The following is a 13,566-nucleotide window of genomic DNA, read 5'->3' on the forward strand; positions in this document are numbered from 1 at the left end:
TTCAGACTCGCATAAGAAAAAGGTTGTGTTGATGCTGATAAAACCTATAGGCTGACTTTTTCTCCACACAGAAAATGATCAAGACTCAATAAGGGAATCGATAACAAACCGGACCGATAAGTAGAATCGACATCGGCAAGATCGGGAGCAATTTGGTGGATGACCGCTCTACTTCCTGAGCCACAGTCACACTGTGATCCAACTAGATTTTGGAGCATATTACTGCATAAATGAATATCTGTAAAACCACTGAATATCCTCAAAGCACTTCAATATGCAACCCACATTAATGAGCTCATTTAGCATACGGGTTATGTTTAGCATGGTTGAGCAATAACATTAACGACCAACAGTGAATCACACAAGTAGAAAAAGTCATTAACATAGCTCATGTCATCAGTTACTATTAAATAACAAGTACTGTGACATATTAAAAAGTACAAAATAACACATTACATCAACTCTGGATGCAAAGTTTCAGTCTTTTTTTTTAATGAAAAGGTTAAGCTCTCATTCAGAAGGAACAAAAGCCAGTGAAGTTTCAGCGTTTTACTGCTCATGACTCTGAAGAAGTGACTCATATTCACATTCCAGAGGGAGTGCTTAGCAGGACGCTGAGAGAGGGGAAAGGCAGCGAGAAGAATGAGCGCTCTCGACCACAGGGGCAGTTGCAGTCTCAGCTTTGCCCACACATCTGGAGTTACATTCCAGGTTATTTGAGTTTACAGTAGAGCAGACGAGCCGAGCTGGAGTCGATGAAGGTGTTTTTGCAACACCACCCACTCATTTTCCCCTCACTGGTTTGTTTTTTTCCGATCTCCGCTCATCCACTATATAGTTGTAGTTACTTTGAGTGTTTGTGTTGTGGTTTGACCCGCTATGAAACATTTTTGGCATATGGAAATGATTTATAGACAATCCGTCTGGCAAGCTGTTTGTTTCGACATACCAGTTGGTTAAACAAGCACGTCCGGGCTAAATATAGACCTGGAGAAAATCTACATGGATGCTTTCATCTGTTTTTGCTCTTTCAGTTGATTTTCAAAACCCATATAAAAGGTATGAGATACAGGCCTGTTTAATAAAGTCACATGATTTTGTCCTGAATTAAGTCAGGTGTACTGACTGAAAGGAAATTGAATATAACAGTCAGCAGTGCATCATCTGAACAAGATGAACGGCACGTTTCACTCTGTACCATCCATTCAGATGTAAAGGAGGGAGTGCACTGTCTGTGCTGGTAATACAGGTGTATGCATGTGTTTGTGTGTCTAAACAGGGACCCTGGAGGGGGTATTGAGATGGCAGACTTCATCAGACAAGAGACTCCACCAGTGGACTGCAGCTCCAGGAACTCTTATATTGGGTTGGAGACTAACCAGCAGGTAAGCCGAGCACTGTTCTGATGTAGACTGCATGCCATACGGGGCTGAATATAAGACACACCTCTTCCCCCTTCTTCTTAAGAGAAGGCAATTACAGTATACATTAATATAAAATATCAAAACAATAGTAAAATGTCAATTGTATATGTTTTTGTAATAATTTCTCTTGCTATGTTGAAAAACCGGCAGCCAAACTGTGTTACGGCTATGTATATGTTATTTGGATGCCGCTTTATGTCCTAATCCTGGCACTATATGTTCATTTTGCGTGTAAGTTCTTAATAAAATAATAAAATAATTTCTTGAATTACCAGAAAGCATGCTATAACATGATATATATCGTTGAGATTAGTGATAGACCAATACATCGGCCGACCAATACATCGGCCGATATTTGCATTTTTTAGGTGTATCGCTATCGGCTGATGTGAGCTGCTGCGTTCGTCGAAATGTTTTTCCAGGCATTATTTACAGACAGGCGTCAACAGGCAGCTCTGTGTTGATGGAGACACCTTTTTTAAGTTCAATAAATGTTCCTTTTTTTAAATCACGTTCCTTTTTTATAAATTGATCGGAACATTTGTTATCATCATATGGGTAATTTTTATGATGTAAATTGAGGGGAAAAAAGTAGAATCGGCTCCAAATATCGGCTCATTAGTATTGTTATTGAAACATTCTGGATTCTTGTGTCTTGTTTTAATGGAAACAGAGTGTTAATGTGGTGATATACTGTTTGCATGCTTTTGAATAAAACTGTTTCAAACTGAACTTCACCTGAATCGCCCATATCCTTCACTTGTTGAAATCACCAGTTTATTCTCAAAAGAGCTCTATAAATCTGATAAATCAACAGTAAACTGCTTCTACACGTTACAGGAAATAATCTTTAATCTTCCCACAACCAAGCCTCATCTGCTGAGTCCTGACAGCCTTCAGACAGCCTTCAAACCTCCTCCCATTTTAGTGTAATATGTAGTTTGGTTACTGTAACCCATCTAAGGTGCACAAACTACTAAGACAAACTTTAGGAGTAAAAGTTTCAAATGTACTTTTGTTATTGCTGGATTAGAGGAATGAGCTGTTTGTGTAGAGGGATCTTTTCATTAGGTGTGATCCTCACATAGCCTGCTGTCAGCTGATATCTCCTTAAATATTCAAAGTTATTTAGCTGTTTTATTCTGAGAGATATATTTAACCTCTGAATCCCCCATGGGTGCTCTGCTCTACGCCTCTGTACTGTGTGTCCTTGAGTCGCTAATCAGCGGCATGTTCTGCTCAGCTGCTGTGTACCGAGTTGGAAGAGAAGCCAAAACTTTCCTCTGTGATGACACGGTGAAAAGACGCCGGCTGTTTGTAATACACAAACAGCGTCTCTTTTGGATATTGTGCTCTCTGATAACTCGCCTTGTCAGTTTGTGAACATTTTACTCCAAGAAGTTGCTTTTGATATCCTGATGATCTTTTTTCAAAAGACAAAAAGCTTGACTTACCTTTTTAATCAAATTTCAGATCGCGTCCACCCATGGAAGAGCAACAGTAGCCAAAGGTAACTATGTCTACTTTGTCATGTTTACTTATATCATTTGTCAAATCCTTGTTCTACATGCTACAAGCGCATTACTCTTCAGTTTCTGGTTTTTACAATCTTGTTTGTGACCCTGTAATGCACTTCCTGTTCTACGGGATCACAACATCTCCTGACCTTGATCAACCCCGCTGCCAAGGAGATGTAGTCTGACTCGGCATTACCCTGACCTCAACAGTCACACCAAGATGAGGCAGCTGCTGAGTCTGAAAAAGTAATACACTGTAAAACCCAGCATTGGAGTCATTCTGCAGAAACTCTGAAAAGAAGAAAAACTTGTAGCTTTGCTTTTGGGTCCATTGTACTGAGTGTTAGAGTGCTGCGTCTGTGGCGTCTGAATAATTCAGCGAGTCTGTTCGATGCCATTCTAATTAGCTGGCAAGTTTGTGATGACAGGAAATGGTCTGAAGTGGGACAAGGACTCTGCTGGGGTTTATCTTTTTAATCTCTGTCCCTTCAAGGATTCCATCCACTCAGACTGTCCATCACAAACTCCCAGGAAGTGTCACCGAGTGAGACTTCTAGGATTTAGGAACAGTGGTTGCAGAGAACAGTTCCATCTTTGTTCAAAACTGCATCAGGGCATTCATGACTTTATTCAGACGAGCTCATGCTATTTGGATGTTCCAATTTAGATAACTTGGGGCACCTCTCAGAAGTAGTGACTCTGAGACGAAGGCAGGAGTATCTATTTATTTTTCCTTTGCAGATGCTGGTTATGTGTGTGTGTGCTCCTAGGGTTTGTAGTGGTGAATGTATTAATAATTGATTAACATGTCATCTCTTAATTGCTTTCTTCCTATCTTCGCAGGAGATGTAGGAAAGACTTCAGATGACATCAGCTTGACTCTTGTTGAAAGTTGCAGCCATGATCACGGTAAACATATGAACACAAACAAACAAAAAGCTTTCTCATGTTACTGGCTGTGACATCTCAACGTCGTCCTTAATGTTTTTATTTTTGTGTCCATTTAGATCTGCTATCAGATGCAAAGATGTACTGCCTTGTTCCCAATGACTCCTTCGCATCCTTGCAGCCGTCAACCTCTTTGTGTCCTTCAGAACTGTCCAGGGAGCCTGCTGATCTCTGTAATTCTGCTGCTTACCACTTCAGCCTGTCACACTCCTCCTGTGACACAGAGGTGGCCACTAATGCATCCATGCAATCTCAGACCTATAGGAAGGAGCTCCGTTCTCGGGGCCTGCCTCGGACTTCTAGCTCAGCGGGCTCTGCGTTCCCTGACCCATGTCTACCAGACTTTGCACTGTACCCTCCACCCAGGAGAGGCGGCCTTGACCCTGTGTGTGAACTGGAGACCGCCAGACCACACAGGCCAGGGGTGTGTGGCAGAGAAGGGGCCGAGCGGATGTACCAGCAAGACCAAGCTTTGCCCTCCACCTCGGGAATAGAGTGTTATAGGCACAAAGAACCACGCAGAGTGGCCCGCTCAGTCTCCAGGGAGGCAGGGGAGGGTAGCTCAGGACTGTACCAGGTGGAGGTCGGTGGTGGTGGTGGTGGTGGGAAAGGCTCTGGTGGAGGAGGAAAGTCCCAGGGTGGGGAACGCAGTGCTGATAGCCTGAGGAGCTTGAGTACTCGCAGTAGTGGCTCCACTGAGAGCTACTGCAGTGGCACAGACAGGGACACCAACAGCACCATCAGCAGCTTTCACAGTGAACAGACCAGCTCTACACATGTGGAGAGTCTGCTCTCACTTTCAGGGGATGAGCGTGTACGGGATAGAGGAGATGCCGTATCTGCACCTGCAGACGGCAGGACTTCTAGCCTTGGCAGTATTAACTCTCGAGGTCTGAGTAACCTTCCCTCCAGGGAGGCCAATAAAAACCCTCATGCCAATGAACTGACTGCTAAACAACCTGCTGACACACCATCTTCTGCAACCCAAGAGCTGGTAGAACCTGGCAGGTGCCAGGAAGAGCCTGGCATCAGGACCAATGCTGATGGCTCAACAGGTGTAGCTGCCACCGAGCAGGAGCAGGTGAAAGAAGACAGTCAACCAAAGTCAGCCAACAATGTTCAGAGGACTTCCTCTCTGTCAACAGGGCGTAGTGGACGCCGGCGGACTGGCAAGAAAAGGGCAAGCAGCTTTGATGCCAGTCGTCACCGGGACTACATGTCTTTGCGTGGTATGGCCAAACCTTGTAGTACTGTGTTTACTGGGGGTGGAGAGGAGGACTCCAGCGATCAGAGTGAACTCAGTTGTGCCTCCAGTCTCCACTCCACCCACCACCTAAGCACAGACAGCTCATCTAGCGTCACTTCCCGCTCCTGCCACTCACCAGAGGGCTGCTACAGGGCCCTGAAAGCCAAGCACACTGCAGCCAATGCAGCCTCCTCCTCCTCCACAATAAAAGCTGCAGCAGGATCTGAGGCAGGAGTGCGAACCGAAGGGAAGCGGCGCACCTCCCGTCGTACCCCCAGCACCGGCAGTGCCAAAACACATGCCAGAGTGTTGAGTTTGGACAGTGGTACAGCTGCCTGCCTTAACGATCCCAGCCGCCTCGGAGCTCCAGCTGGGCCCCGGCCCCTCACCACCTCTAAGTCGGACCTGGAAGCCAAAGAAGGGGAAGTCCTGGATGCGGCATCCCTGCTGGGTCGGGCCTCCCAGCTGGAGTCAGTGACACGCTCCAGAAACAGTCTGCCCAATCAGGCAGCTTTCACTGAGCCTCAGGATGCCACTGCTGCTTCCCTGCGGGGTATGTACCACACACAGCGCTCCAACACACTGTACACATTGCATTCAGTCTGGTTTACTACAAGTGTTTGATGACTAGTCCATATTTTATGCTGTCTCTGAAAATGCATCACAAGAAATGTTGTGTTTAACCTTGTCCACAATTAACAAGGCTGATTACATCACTTGTTTAGACATGCACTCTTTTTTGTGAATTACCAGCAGAAGTGTATGATACTGAAATGGTTCCAGACTGAATATAGTTACTACTATCAGTCTGCTTTTGTTATTTTTTTCTTGCTTGGCAGATTTAGATTGTTTAAGTGGCAACTGAATGATGCTTGTGTATTGAACATACTTTAACTGAAAACTATATATCATGCTCACTTTACTTGATAGCTGCTTTCTGGTCTTTTAGCAGGAGTATAAGGATAGAACTGACACAACTGAGACTGTTTTGGGTGTAGTCCTTCAGACATTTGGCTTGCTTCATTATTGCCTGTGTGCGTGCGTGCGTGCATGTGTGCGTGTGTGTTTGTAAGAAATGTAGTCTGCCTTGCTCATTCAGTGTCACCATGGTGAGTTTCCATGGAGTGACAATTCTGACCCAACCATAGTGTTCCTTGTGTGGATCACTATTAGCATGACGGCACAGTGTGTGCTTTGTGCTGAGGTTAGACAAACAGCAGCTCTTATTAATGTGATACACATGAGCCCCACAGGCACTCCCTCCCCCACTTTCTTCCTCTCTCGGTTCTTGTTCTTTTGGCTTCTGTTTGTTGTGGACATTTTTCCTGAAGTTGTCGTTGATTGTTTCTCAGCTTTCTAGTGCGCGCACCTCCTGGGAAATACAGTTACGAGAGGCAGGATATGCCTGGGCATGCTGGAAAGATTTTAGTATTGTTGTTTGATTCCTCTGGATTTGTATTAACATGACTCAAAGCCATCACGGTCACAGGCAGTTTCATATACAGTGTAGGGGCATTCACCTGCATCAGAAACTACCATAGTGTAGTGTTCTTTGACTGGACTTAAAGTGATCCGTTGTTGGTGGGAATTCGCTTGACTGAAAAAATGTGTATGGCATGCTGAAGAGTTAATTTGTTACAGCAAGCTAAATTTAGCTAGAGTTAGCTAACTTTAGCTTGTGTTGAAGTGTAAGTTTTCTCTATTTGTGCTACTGCTGCCCTGTGTTTTTCACAAATTAACATTTAATGGTTTTATTGAAAGCATAAAATGAGAAAATCTTCTGCCTTCCCTCTGTTCCATTAGCTGTGGATGATTCAGTGATACTGCCCTTAAAACTAAGACTATTTCACTTTTCTGAACACCAGCTACTGTGGCCACGAGTCACAATAACAGTACAATGCTAAGTGCTAGAATGTAGCATGATGGAAGCTCAAGTCGAGAGAAGTTAATAAGTCAACAGACTGACTCAGCAGTTATACAGCAATATCTATTTAAAGTTTGCTAACATTAGCCACCGCTACTGGTCATACAAGACCAAGTACATCTGTAGCACTAAAAAGCCCCTGTGTAAAAATGAATTAAGCAAGGCTGTGTTTTATTACTTCTGAATTCAACTTTTGATTTGTAAGAGGAAGTCTGTGTTATTATTATTTTCCAAATGTTACATTGTGGGGCTGTGTTTCTTTTGTTTGCAATAATTTATTTAGAGGATATTTGAGAACATTTCACCAGTTATGAAGAAATAGCCTTGCCCATTACAGAGAGCATTATATATCTTCAACAAATGAACAGAATATCTTGCAAGTCTTCCCATTGTCCTTTTCTAAAAAAATCAATGTGCAATCAATAAGTCTTTTTCTTAGGCAGCATTATTAAGAGGTGAAAAAGAAGTAAGCAACCAAGTGTTTGGTAGTGCTGTTTTCTCTACAAGCATATATCCAAATTCCGAATAAATATTCATTGAAGTGCCCTCATTGAAAGTCATCTTTCTCTAAAATAAAAGTGCAGTACTCTCATATATTAAATATGTCTTTCAGTGTTTTGTGCATCTCTAACCATAAACATCTTATGACCGGACATTCCCCAAATATAAGCTTGTGTGATTTGCATCCTGCTCCCACACAATCTGCAGCACTTTGAGTCCTTGCCTGATAAGTGTGCTCTCGGCTTTGGGGTAGTAAAAAAATCTAATTAGACCCTCCCATCCAAATTCTATCCTTGTATGCAAGTTAGTACACTTTTGAACTTGCAAAAGCTGCACCATTCCTCCCTTTGAAGTCTCGAAATTACCTTCATTCTCACATTAATTTTTTTTAACATACTCTATGGAATGAGATTTTCTTTGTCATGAGGCCCTTATACAGTCTGGATATAATACCTCTGTTTGACGCTGATAAATAGGCTCCTAAGACTTCTTTCAGCACTGGGTCATCTATATCCAATGGGTCATTTTTAATAACTTGTTGAAATTAGGTGTTTTATTGTCTTCATTCATACCACTGGCGGCCACAGTGGATGCTGTCTAACAAAAATTTCATCTCGCTTTAAATGCTATGTATGTGTTTTAATGAAATCAAATGTCAATCAATGTTAAATGTCAATCAATCAAAAGGTGTGTCATTCAGACTTATGTTTCAGTATTATTCTAAGATTATTTTGGAGCATTTGCCTTTATTTCATTGTGAAAGAAGGTATCATGGAGTCACGGATGTCATGGCTTCTGTCACAACCACCAGGCCAACAGTACAGTACACCCTATTTCAGTGTTGTTCTGTCAGTCATGTTGTAGTGGATGTCTTATTTTGAAATGGTTGTGAAACTCTTCATTAGTAGTCTTAAGTTCAGGCAGGAGATTTTGTAACTGTTGTTGCTTTGTTTTTGAAATGTAGCTGAAATCCAGTATAACACATGGAAATATCACCTCATACTAGTGTCCACATAAAGCTCTCAAAAAACGGAAACGCATCCAATCTGACTGGCCAATGATGTCTCTCACCATGACAGCCCCAGGGAGCGAGGAGACGGTCATATTTCGGCGTGAACGTAGCACGTTTCGTCGGCAGGCTGTGCGGCGGCGACACAACGCAGGGAGTAACCCCACCCCACCCACCTCTCTCATTGGATCTCCTCTCAGGTACGCTGTGCATGGAGCAGGGAAATCGTTTCTGTCCTTGTGTCGCCTGGTGTGAGCATGTTACCAGGTGGCGCTCTCTCTTGTCACGTCAACACCAGTGTGCGTCTTCTGCAGTTGCATGACATCGAGCAAGAGGTCATCTTATCATTGGATGGGTGTCTCCACTCTGCATGCGATGTCTTTCGTCCTCCTTTTCTCAAGACTTCACTCTTTTCAGTCTCTTATCACATGATCTGATCTTTTAAATTTCACATTTTTGAGCTTGGATCAAAGAAAGGAGTCCGTACAAAGGCACCATGCCACAAGGTCTGACTAATCTACTTGGCTGACATACCGTCTCCTCTCAGAACTGCGCATGATTCGTTCAATAATACACTCAGGCGTCCTGCTGTATCACATTGCTTTGCCCTTTTCAGTGACCTTTCTAAGGAGATGATATTGATCATTTTTCAAAATCAAAGGTTTAATTCAGTCTCCACAGGGATAATATGTGTTTTTATTGTCTTTAATTGCGAGTGTTCCTAGAAGCTCGTTGATGGCAGCCCAGCTTTTAACACCTTCTGAACCATTTTTCATGAATTCAGGACAATAATTCACAGGAGAAAAAATAATTTCTTTATACATAAATTTTCACTAATGTTTAAGAGTATGTGCCCTTTTTCCTGTTCTAATGTTGTTGTGCTCCCAATCAAATTCCTGTTGCATTATTTAATTTATTTAAATGTTATCTGCCTCACTGCACTGTTTTAATCTAGTGTCGAATTGGGCGTGTCTCCGGTCCTCCCCTCAGTTCCTTTTGTTACTTTATGTGGGAGCTAACCTTGAAGCCTGAATCCTCTTTGGACAAAGTTGCGTTTTATATATACTCAAAATGAACTGTCAGGCCTGAAGTTGTAGCCTGATCAGAGAGACAAACTTGTCTTAACTGATAGGTCACATGTTCTCTTAATGTCAGGTCAGCAAAGTTTAAAACTTCTCTAAAAATACTATTACTGTATAATTAGAAAGATGTGAGCACAAATGTAGAACATGTAAGGCTGGATGTTTATGTTCCACTGGTCTTATGCTGTGGATAAACATCAGTTCCTGGGGTCTGTATAACTCTACTAGGTCTGTTGCTCTGCCAACAGCTACTCGCCCCTATAAGACTTTGTTTTCCTGTATCTATCTGTCAAGGTCACATTTCTAAATGCTGAGCTTTAAAAATGTTAAGCAAGGAAAACAAGTGTGCAGCCTGCCAGGGGTCAATAAACTTGCAAAATGCAAAATCATTCCTCCCCTGATCCCTTCACCCTCCTTCACTCCAAACACTTTTTGTTTTACTTTCTTAGTGGTGTACGAGACATCTTAGACTTTGTCAAATAGTTCTGTCATTGCATGATTGATTTAAATGAATTATCATTAATTGAACTACTGCTAATCATAAATGAAGTAATTTACCAGCAGTGTAGTTAATCAGTGTTACTGAGAACTATCTATAGACTATATATTCTGTAACTATAGAATCTGCAACTGCACTGCTTTGACTTTGATAGCTTTTGGAAAATGCTTCTTAAACATTTAGAGTCTTTACATTCAGCATCACAAAACACAAAACACATCCAAAGCTCATAACAAAGTTCTGTCTTCAGAGGGCATGTAGATGTGGAGCAAGCCAAAGAAAAATAAATGTGATGTGTAGCCCCTAGCCTTATGCACAAATCGGGCGTAAAAGTGTAAAAGATCATACATTTAGATAGCATTTCATAAATAGAAAGAAGAAATAAGCCCTGGTCCTCCATTATGACAACCAGCATCTGAAATCACCTGAAACCCCTCTATTGTGATACTACCTGTGTCATCCCCCCCTCATCCCCTGTGATGATGTTGTGTATCAACAGTACCCCTTTGGCTTCGGTCACTTCTCATTTCCTCCCCTTCTCCCCTCTCCTCCAACAGTCTTCAGGAGGCTCTCAGCCAGGCCTCCCAGCCTTCTACTTCCCAGGTGAAAAGTCAGCCATCCAGAACCCCGTCTCAGGTGACTGTGCTGAGCACAAGCGCCTCCCTGCTGGCCAGGAATGGAAGCACGCACCTGGAGGGTTCTCAGGACAAGGCCTCGACTGTTGGCGCTACCAGCTTGCAGGATGACTTTGGTAGGGAGCGAGATGTAAACATGAAGGAATTTGTTGTGGAAGATAGTTGGATCGGTAGTTTGTGGGGAGGTGGTGACAGATTTTTCATTGTTTTTGGCTCTATTGTTCTGGTTTTCTATGCTTTGGTTAGAAAGTTGCTGCAGTGGTTTCGATGGTTTGGAATTGCTTTAAGAGAGCAGGTCACTGGTATGACTGTTGCAGTCAGTCCTAGCAGAGCGCTATTATCCACGCTCGGTGGACTGACGCAATCTCTCAAAGCGCAGCGCAATTATCCGTGCTCCATTTACTGTCTGTGATATTGTCTGTAGCCAATACTTGACCTTGCTTGGATGTTACCCTTTGGTCACTGCATTCCCTCCTTCCCCCACTGCTGACAACCAGGCATTACAGATTCCTTGTTGATGCCTATACATCAGCATGTTACACTGTGTGTCCACTGTGTCTGCTTAGTAAGGGCTGTTTTAACGTCCTTCCTCTGAACCGGTGATAAATGGATTACCGCTCCTACTCATAATTTGACCCGGGGCAGATGGCTATTATGAGAAACTTGGTAGTCTGAGTGTCCGTGCTTGTTATCTCAGAGCATAAATAATCCTTGTCTAACTGCATATGATGTTTTATGTGCAACCCTGATGTCAGACATGGGTTTACTGAACACCTGTGCACAGTTGCATCTTCAGAAAATATTTCATTTTGTAGTTCTCTGATGATTTCTTGAGGAAACATGCATTGAATAAATTTAACTTGGCTCATGTCCTTAGTTATTTATCCTGAAGTATATTTCAAGGCTCTAAGAAATTCCTGAAAGGTCATTTTCAGAGACATGGCCATTATTATTATTATTATTATCGTAATTTTCATTGGCAAACAGAAGGAAATTTGTGTTGGATGCCTTTTTCTTTTATACTTGTCATATTTGTTGATTCACACGGGATAATACTTTTGGGTCATACTTACTGCACAACTGCAGTTCTTCCTTTTCTCATTTTCCCAGCATTTTTAAAAACCACACTATTAAAAAAAAACACAAGCATCATTAACAGTTTGGATTTGCAATTGAGGTTTAATTAACCTGAGTGGGAGCAGCATCACTATGGCAACTTTTTGTATTCCTTCTGGATCTATGAATATATTTAAGAGGTTTTTTGCAACACCCATAAGCACATTACAGTAATTTGGAAATGTAAAAAAAGAACATTGTAAGAGAAGAGAAAAAGAGAATTTCATTCAACCAAGAAAGGGTGTTTAAGTTGTGTCTTTGAGGGGCTGTGTGTAGGATTTGTGGACATACTTGAAAAAAGCCTTTCTGTCAAGTTTTTTTGAGATACTATAGTTGTTGAGCTTCATGACCACTACATCTATACCACGCTTTCAAATCTCATCACAGGATTAAATTGCAGTAAAGCTCCACTGAAGCAACAGAAGTACAGTGGGAACAACCTGACTGCCGTCGAAGGAAATGACAGACTCGCTCATTGCCTCTTTAGGAGGAGACCCATTCACTCAATGATCCCATTAGCTCAGATGAACACATCATATTACCAAAGCCATCTAATTCCCTGCATGTAAACATGTAGTTTAATGAAATTATTCCCACAGACAAAGTCACTCTTTGCTTGTGATTTCTGTGGAATGACTTTGCTACTCTGTCTCTTGTTTTTTTTTTTTTCAGGAAAGCTCACGCCCTCTTTATATGAGGCTGGCGGGTGTGACATGTCTCTGGTCAATTTTGAACCTGCTACCAGACGAGCCTCCAATAACGTATGGTTAGTGTCAAACTGATAATTCATCTCATTTGTTTAGTAGGATTTCATTAAATTTGACCTTATACAGATTGCAAAATGATTCTTGTCATGTGCGTAGTTGGAGACCAACAAGTTTTTAAACTAAACGTGCTCTCTAAGTAAACTGACTTCATTTTACTTGAGTTGCTCTAAGTGCACACCAAAAATACTTTCCTTATTTCATTATATTTTGTCTTTCTCTTTGTGCAGTCAGTTCTCGGCTGGCTCCATTTGGTGCCAGTTTAACAAACAAACAAAAAACATAACCGTATACCGTAGTACAAAGCCAAAGCAAATAGTCTATTGGCTGTTTAGTTTGAGGTCATGGGAAAGGAATCATGATTTAATACAGTAAGTGCAGCAGATGCTTTTCTCTCATCAGTGTGCTCATTTTGTCTAATGCCCTGCAGGGACACCGACTCCCATCTCTCCAGTTCTACCTCAGTTCGCTTCTACCCTCATGACCTGGTGAGTACCCAACCAGTGAGCTGTCTTGTTTGTCTGTCTGTATGTGTTTGTGTGTTTAGAGAGAGGCTACATTTACAGAGAGAGACAGATGTCAGATAAACCGAAACACACTGGACAGAGAGACATAAACAGACAACGATTTTCTCTTCTCCATGTCTATTTTGCATATTTCTGCACATTATTTTTGGCATTCAGGATTGTCAGTTTGAACAGTTTTCTTACAGCTATATTGGCTGTTGTTCACATATTCCTTTTTTACCCTTTTTGTTACCTCAGACCAAAGACAAATCATATTACACCTAATATAAAAATCACTACAGGCTACCAGTTGGCTCCTGAACTGATTTAGACATTTTTATTGTGTTTGAAAACCCTTTACAGCCTCGCACCTACGCACTTACAGTTTCTGATGT

At 42.1% G+C, this 13,566-nt stretch overlaps 1 protein-coding gene across 1 annotated transcript in view; it reads left to right on the forward strand.

Annotated features, from left to right (window-relative positions):
• The window catches only part of pcnx1 (pecanex 1), a 34,440-nt gene that overhangs the window by 3,571 nt on the left and 17,303 nt on the right, over positions 1-13,566 (forward strand). Inside the window, exons 3-10 of the mRNA XM_083924660.1 lie at positions 1,280-1,385; positions 2,898-2,934; positions 3,785-3,850; positions 3,949-5,688; positions 8,640-8,769; positions 10,708-10,901; positions 12,574-12,667; positions 13,096-13,153. Of these exons, the coding sequence (XP_083780786.1) occupies positions 1,280-1,385; positions 2,898-2,934; positions 3,785-3,850; positions 3,949-5,688; positions 8,640-8,769; positions 10,708-10,901; positions 12,574-12,667; positions 13,096-13,153 (2,425 nt within the window). The remainder of the gene's footprint in view (positions 1-1,279; positions 1,386-2,897; positions 2,935-3,784; positions 3,851-3,948; positions 5,689-8,639; positions 8,770-10,707; positions 10,902-12,573; positions 12,668-13,095; positions 13,154-13,566) is intronic.

Source organism: Echiichthys vipera (assembly GCF_963691815.1).
Source record: "Echiichthys vipera genome assembly, chromosome: 12".
Taxonomy (NCBI): domain Eukaryota; kingdom Metazoa; phylum Chordata; class Actinopteri; order Perciformes; family Trachinidae; genus Echiichthys; species Echiichthys vipera.